The sequence below is a fragment of the Porites lutea genome, chromosome 8 (genome assembly GCF_958299795.1).
Source record: "Porites lutea chromosome 8, jaPorLute2.1, whole genome shotgun sequence".
Classification (NCBI taxonomy): domain Eukaryota; kingdom Metazoa; phylum Cnidaria; class Anthozoa; order Scleractinia; family Poritidae; genus Porites; species Porites lutea.
The window spans coordinates 15,930,938-15,939,026 of record NC_133208.1 but is presented as its reverse complement, the minus strand read 5'-3'; the positions used below and the strand labels follow the sequence as shown (position 1 = coordinate 15,939,026).

The 8,089-nt window shown below is 39.4% G+C and overlaps 1 protein-coding gene across 1 annotated transcript; it reads right to left on the bottom strand.

Annotated features, from left to right (window-relative positions):
- Positions 1–2,581: 2,581 nt before the first annotated feature.
- On the bottom strand, positions 2,582–7,250 carry LOC140946436 (ciliary microtubule inner protein 5-like). The gene is made up of 2 exons (XM_073395562.1): positions 6,867–7,250; positions 2,582–4,413 (listed from the first exon to the last, which is right to left on the bottom strand). The coding sequence occupies exons 1-2, from the start codon at positions 7,103–7,105 to the stop codon at positions 4,188–4,190; spliced, it is 465 nt and encodes a 154-aa protein (XP_073251663.1). The 5' UTR covers positions 7,106–7,250; the 3' UTR covers positions 2,582–4,187.
- Positions 7,251–8,089: the final 839 nt, after the last annotated feature.

The following is an 8,089-nucleotide window of genomic DNA, read 5'->3' as shown; positions in this document are numbered from 1 at the left end:
TAGTAAGCTTTACTACCGGGAGCTTGTTAAGGTCGGATGGCGGCAAAGTGAAGGGAAATGAAACGGTGGCCTCAATCTTTTGTCTAGTGAGTCTTTCAATATATGTTACGATTATTCAACAAGTATTTAGCACTAGTCTCTGGTAAGAAACTATAATTATTTTTTTTGGAAAATCACGTTGCCCTGGTTTTTTTTTTATCTACTTGAGTCCCACTAAAGAAATACTATGATCATGTTTTCTAGTCTTTTTGGTCTTGATTCTAAATTAATGGTAAAAAAAGAACAAACGAATAATCAGTTTGGCCTAAACGGGTCAATGAACACAGGGTCTGGTTTTCAGGGTCTTGATTCTTTAACAGAGCATGCAATTTTACTATTTAGCGTCTTGAACAGGGTGTCCTGTACGGGAACGGTATTTTGTGCTACCAACAGTCTTTTTTGCAAAAAAAATATTTCCATGATGCAGGCCTCTCTTGCATGATGTTAGTTTAAAAAAGTTACTTATATTGTCTAATAATTCTGTATGCAAAGCGAAGCGAGTCAGGATCATAAATTTAGGTCTCTCGTCTTAAACAGGGTAAGGAAAAGAACAATTTTTTTCATCTGTGAGAGTTTGAAGGCCTCGATGCCACACCCCTCACCAGCTTTCCCCACAAGGCCACAGGCTACCTGAAAGAAGCTTGACGAGAACGGTGCTGCTTTTGTTTGACATGTTTAAATTAAATGGGTCTAGGCATTCTACTGTTCTGGTGATAAGGGCAAAACCACAGGTCACATCATTCAGCACTTTCCTGATTTGACACTTCCGGGACGTACCGTTAAAAGAACCACAAGTTACGTAAAACAAACTCTAACAACAACAACAACAACAAAACAGTGTGGCTTTGACCACTCCAATCTCTCACGAATTGCGGTCGTTTCGCCCGAAAGCGTTTGCTAGGATTTAAGTCGATTCGCCCAATGACATACGGCACTCTACAACATGGTGAACCTACTTCTCCGAGATGTTGTTTTAATTAACCTTGGCTTCCACATGGCAGTCACTGTCCTTCCCTGCTTATTCCTTTTTTTCAGGCTAAAAGAACGACAAATGCACATCAGCAGGAGCACATAACCCGCAGCGAGCAACTTCCATGCGCTCATGTCACGGCGTTTTCACGGATCAGTTTATTTTTAGAACGGTTTTGGGGCGAATTTGGGATATCTTTTAAACAGTCCATAAACCAGTCAGCAAAACCTACAGACCTAAAAATGATATTTTTTGTCTCTTAATAACGTTTAGTTTTCCTTTTTGATATCTTTTTCTTCATTCGAGTGCGCTCAAAGACATGGTGGAGATTCTACTTTCGCGGGAAAAAATGCCCTTAATGTGTATAAAAATAAACTGGTCCGTAAAAACGCCCTGGCATAGACCTAGTATGAGAGTTGCTCGCTCCGGGTTATGGGCTCCTGACATCAGGCTAATCGACTTAGTCTGGGCGAACTGTCATCAAGCGAAACGACCTTCGAGTGAAACGACCCGATACCTCTCTAACGGGTTAAATGGGCTATGTCACGCTCTTTGCTATCTTTTTAAAAAGGTAAAACTTGTCTTTCTATCAATTGAATTCCATAAACATTCAGTGGCAGATCTAGGGGAGGGGTCCGGGGTACCCGGGCCCACCTTATTTTTAGACCAAACTGAGGTCCGAAGGGCCGAAAAAAATTTGTTTGAGACCGGGCCCCTCCCCGCTTATCTCAGGGTCTGGATGACCGGGCCTCCCCCTTATCTGAAGGTCTGGATCCGCCACTGACAATGGTCCAGTTTTGTTATTGAAGACTATATTTAGGCATTGAAATTATTTCCTGTCGTCTCTTGCACAGGATGGCAAGGATGGACATTTTACGGTCAGTACTCCCTGATGAAATTTGTTGAATAGCTTCTTCACAACTGTAAGAAACATTTTGTAATTGGGTAGATGAACTAAGTCATGACGTCCACAAAGAACTGATCTAAAACAGCCCTCAAAATCCACCATTCCTGGTGACATAGCTCCTTTCGAATTAAAAGAATGGGTGGGTACGAGTCCTTGTTGTGCCCATCCCGACTGGGTCCTAGGGGGGGGGGGGGGGTGTACTACCATATATGGGCTATGAAGGTGTAGGGTATGGTTTTCAAGAAGTTTCCTCTAGGATAGGGTATATAAATCAGAGAGTTTGGGTCTAGAATAGGGTATCATTTCCAGGAAGCTGATCAACTGGTTGAGGATTTTAGTCTAGACTAGAGAAAGCGGGAATGACCACGCAAAAATCTAAAAAAAATCAAATCGGTTTTGTTTTCGGCTGGACTGTGCTAGTGACCTCAGTAGTTTCTGGAAAACAGCTACTCTAGGATAGGGGGGATTTGGGAACTTTAGTCTACCATAGGGTAGCAAAATTCAGCTTAGCCTGTGAACAGAGAGCCTGTTCTAGGCTAAATTCAGCTGAACTAGGCTAAGGGTTTCAGGGTCCCAGTGGCACATTCCCACCCTAAAGTACCCTCCCCTCCCCCATACAGTAAGGCCTATAAAGTCAAGTATAAAGTAAAGTATGGCTACACCACGTGGTTAACAGAATAATTTATTGTCTACCTATGCCAAAGAACACTTTGGAAATACATAAACTTAAAGATGAATGCTTTTTATTAAAAGCTCTGCATAAGTATATATATATCTACTATTTTATACAACAGGGGAGCCTCTAGTTTTATGGTGAACCAATGGCACACATCCATTGTCCGTGAAAGCATGAATGAGGAAAACACAAAATTCTAGGCTCAGAGTCTGCCTTTAATGGGTAGCTTGAAATGTCTTTGAGAACCTCAAGCCCAAAATTAATAATTTATTGCAGTTTACAGAGCCCCAACTTTGAACATTCATAAGACATTTGAATACAAACACTTTCTTAATAATATAAATAGTCCAACAGCTCTGAAAAGGTGTTTTGCATGAGCAGAACATCTAGTTTTACTGTGTAGCATATAATACATTTTCCTTTTTTTTTAATTTCGGTCTTTTTGATACAAAGGCGTTTCATTACAAGTTGTTTCAATACAAGTTGATTCAGTCGAGGTGTCAATAGTGTTGCATAGTTGGCTTATAGAACAAGGAGTATTCACGTCATATGTTCATCTTGTTCATGAACTTTTTGAAATTTTTGGGCAGTTTCACTGCTTAAGTTCGTCTCAAAACAACTTGAATCTAAATGACTTAGTATTGATACAACCACATTTTCCTATAATGTTAAACTTACAAACATATTTTGAATTATTTATGTGCACAATTTTACAGATCCTCAACCAGAGTGGAACTGTAAAATTTAAGTTATACTATTTAATATTCAGCTAGAATATTGAGAATAATAATTGAAAGATTTACATCAAACATCAAATAATTTTTCCATAATTAGATTACTGACATCAATGACACCTTGATAGAGACTCAGCAGGTGTGCAGGGAGGTGCAGATTGGAGGGGTGCTCCCTATAATGGCCTATAGGGGGAGGCTCCGCCCGAAACGGGTACCTTTTTTAGGCTTCAGGTATATGAAAGGGTAGGGATTTTACTAGTTGAAGTATATGAAAGGGGTGGGAAATCTGTCATTTTGGTTTGTAACAGGACCAACAGGGCTAAGAGATGCAGTTTATGGCCATGAAAAAGTTGAGAAAATACTCTGAAGATAGTGCATTTACACCATTTAAAATGGATAAAAAGTTCTTAACTATAGGTATGTGAAAGGGGTACAAATTTTGCCCGATACAAGTATGTGAAAGGGGTACCTTTCTGTCAAAAATGGTAAAGGGGGAAAGTGGTCGGACCTCAGGATGGAGCCTCCCCTTATAAAACCTGGTTCAGAACCCCACCCCCCAACCCTTCCCTCAGGGGAGCAGAGCTAGAGAATGGCAGTGACACAAAATGTCAAGAAAGGGAATATATTAAAAAATTAACCTAAATTGGCCCTTTTTTTCTAAAAGCAGATTTATTTATCATCTTGAAGGCAAGATCTTTCTTAAACCAGGCCCAAATTAAAAGGATAGGGCATTACAAAACCCACCATAGTACCCCTTAAGGAGTAGATTGACCCTCCCATTGGTTAGTCAAGAAACAATACAAATGTTAAATTCATTACATGTACCCATATTTAAATTGATTTGGTAATGATGCAATACATTTAGTCATAACAGAGTAACTCTTTGTTGGTCTTGACTCTGTAGTTTGTAAGTCTTTCAAACTTTTGCATTGTCCTTGCTGGAGCACTTTTCACCCTGTGACCAAACTGTCGACTTGTAGTGTTAGGAACTTTGTCTGAGAATACACTAACTTTATCTGGTAGTTCTTTCGGTGGCTTGAATCTTCCCTTCAGATCATAATCTTTGAGAAATCCCCAGTTTTCTTCCCTGAAAATATTGAATGACAGCAACAGATTATTTTTCAGAGTTAATAATATTTTATACTGGCCTGAGACAACAGCTAACATTTTGTGATGTGACCAAAAGTTTCCCTGTGAAATGACATCTGAGGAGCCAGCACAAAAATTCCATACTGGTAATGTGTCACTACCTTGACCTGGGCAGTCCCTCTGATTATTAATAGTAAATTTACTTCAACCAGTCATAACCACTGCACAGATCTGGGTGGTGACACCTCATCAGTAATGAATTTGACAGCGCTCGCTCTCTAGATGTCATTTTGCCATGAAACCATTCGTGGCACCGCAAAATATAGGCTGTTTTTGAAGGCTAATTTTATACTGAATCTATTGCAAATACTGCTTAAAACTTTTTCCTTTTGTCTTACAAAAACAAATCAACCAGAATTTTCTTTTGTTTACAGCCTCTTCAGTGAATACACAGGGCAGTACTCTAGAGGTGTGTGGTGGCCTTTGCTGTTGGGAGACTAGGAAATCTCAGTTATTACCGATCATTTCAACACTAATGAATTAACTTCGATTCTATTCAGGTTTCTGAGTTCTTCTTCTAAATTTTCGATTTGCTCGATGAGTCCTCGATCATCATTTCTTCAGTTTCGTGAGTAAGTTTCTTCAAACTCGCAATTTTGGAAAAAACGTTGAACTGTTTCTATCCCTTAACAAGCAAAACCCTTTTACCTATAATACGAAAGCATAAATTACAATAAACCGACGAATCAGATTTAACTTCTTTGGCCTTTTGCTATGCAAGCTGCAACTTGCACAAAACGTTTTTTTTTAGCTTTGCAGAGTATTGTGTGATTATTGCATAAAGCATGTCCAACAATCACAGAACTTGTTAGAAATTTAGCCAATCAGAAACGGATACAGATTTTCCTGTAAACCTGAGGATACCACAACAAGCTTTTGGGAGCCGTTGCGCAGATGGACTATTAATATCAAGCTCTCTACATGATCTAGCTGGGTCTTGATTCCATACTGCAGGGCTTCTGATATTTCGCGGAAAAAAAAGCAAAATTTCGCGGGATTTTCAGGGGCAAATTCGCGGAAAATCAGCCAATTTCGCGGGATTTTAGCAGAAAAAAGTCAAAATTCGCGGAAAAATCGGCCGATTTCGCGGGATTTTAGCGGAAAAAAGTCAATTTTCAAAGGATTTTCTGGGGCAAATTCTTAGGAAAATCCGTCGATTTCACGGGAAATTTCGGGGGAAAACTTCGCCGAGAAACAATCAGTAAAAAACAGCCGATTTCGCTGGATTTTTTTTGGCAAATTTTGCTAAAATCGATCAATTTTGCGTCAATATGACCAGCATTGGTAAACGTTTCTTTTAACAGGGATAATCATTTGCTCCTTCAACAACAGTTCGCTCAAGAAATGAACGAATGCTGAAAATATTAACATGATGGTCAGTGCCCAGTTTTTCGCAACGTTCATCTAAGAACGCCTGGTAGTTTTGGGACGTTGTTTACTCGTTGCAGTGACGAAGTTTCAAGCTTAGTTTGGACGTTTGATGTGAATAAAACCGGTCTAATAGCCAAGATAAGCATTAAATATGTTTTGCCGACATGTATTTGGAAATATTTCAGGCGGATTTCGCGGTATTACGCGTTTTTTTTTGGGAATTTCGCGGGATTTCGCGGAAATACCTGAAATTCGCGAGTCCGCGACCCCGCGAAATATCAGAAGCCCTGATACTGATGACGTAAAATCTGTCCAGAATCTGGTCATAAGCGCTGATTGGACGTCAGAGTAGTTACATTGTTCTATCTATTGTTTCAAAAAACATACAAAAGCCAAAAGGCTGCAAAGGTCAAATATAAATGCAATGAATCTGTAACAAAACAGTCAAAATTTGTGGTATATATACTTCTCCAGAAGAAGCATTTGGATATTGCTGGAGCTCGTTCGCAAATGAACACAACACTTTACCAAAATCGACCAGGAGAAACGTAAAATTGAACATATTTGCATTTGGAACCCCACAACTACCGAATTTATTATGTAAACATTGATTTACGTCATCAGTATGGAATTTCTGTCGCTGAGTCGCAGTCGTTCCTCCTCGCAAAACGTCCTAAGCGGTGAGGAGCAAGGAGAAACGGCCGTTTTCGCCAGCTAGTCAAATTGATGTTATACAACCACAATTTAACTGCACTGTCTGACCATCTGCCACACATTTACAAACTATTCAAGTATTCAAGGGAAAGAAGTGTAACCTGCAAGACGCCATTAAATAATTTAAGAAGTCAGACCAACCCGGAAATATGAATGAAGAGGGTTTAAACCTCGGGAGTTTAGATTTTGAAGCAAAATAACATGGAATATCTTTTCTCATTCTTCTGAAGAAAGCACAACTGTATGTTTGCCCCCCTAAACAAAAATTTAAAGATTTTGAAATGTATCATATTCGATCAGTCATACCATTTCCTTGCCATATTTCCTTCGTTTCGACAGCGATTTTTCCATATCTCATCATTGCGAACAATATCACACTTGGCATATTCTCTCTGAGCATATGTTTTTGGTGGAGCAGACTTCACTCTTTCAGTCTGTGGAGCACACTTTTCGTGATAGAGACTCGGCGTTCCTGCCCGCCATGTTGAGTCCGGAAATCTACCCGCGGTTTTTGCCCGAATTCCCCTCGATTCCCTTTCCGCCATGATTTACAAGAATTTCCAGCACAGTTAAGTATTCAAGTTGTCCTTTTCTTGCTTTCAGAAGGATAATTCACTGCCAGAAGGAAAACATCCGCTAATACACAATAAAATATAAATGTTTTTGACTTTTTGTTCTAGAACTCCGTGATCTCATGAAGTTTAGAAGTCATATGATGTTCTGTTGCTATGCGACCACAAACAGCCTTCATTCCCAGTCTCTTGCAACAGGCGTTCAGAGATGTGAGTAGGGGTGGAGTAAAGTTACGATCTTACATCTGCCACAATTGCCGTACCTTATTTGCCCCCCAAAATTTTGCTTAAGATTCACGTTTACCGCGGCAAACATCAGACTTCAAGTTTAGAATTTCTCAGAATAGAAAATAAGCAGATAAAAACAGTCCCGAACGGTTCCTCTGGTTAAAACTGGCTTGAAACAACATATTTTTGTGTAGAAGAAATAAAGAGTAAAGTCAGTAAACGTGAATCTTAATTAGCCTGCGAACCGCAGACGTATCTCCGGTCGTCGCTTCTGGCCTCTGAAAAATTATTCGGTGGGTGAAACTAGAGCCAAAAAAACCGGATGCTCTTGCGGGCTACTCTATAAATTAGCATTGTTATCAGTTTCTCTTTGGACGGCTGTAATTAATACCCAGGAGAAATGAAAATCAAAGGTTATGTAAAATTTTGGGGAAAAATAATGTGCATCTTTGTAGATGTGCAAGTGGCGTACATGTATACCAATTAAAAGGACAATAACAAACAATGAAAACAGCTGTCCAGATTTTCGGCTACCACCATGCTGAGCATAACTTAGAAGCCGTTTTTTTGTCATTTGCTTCTCTCGAAACTACAAGTTTTAGTATTAAAGCCAAATTTCGTTCCTCTAGTTCAAATTGCAGTAAATGATTAAATTTTAAAAATTGTTTTGCCTGATCAAACTGCACTGGTCAAGATGTCAACGGACACAATAACTGGGTGATGAAATTC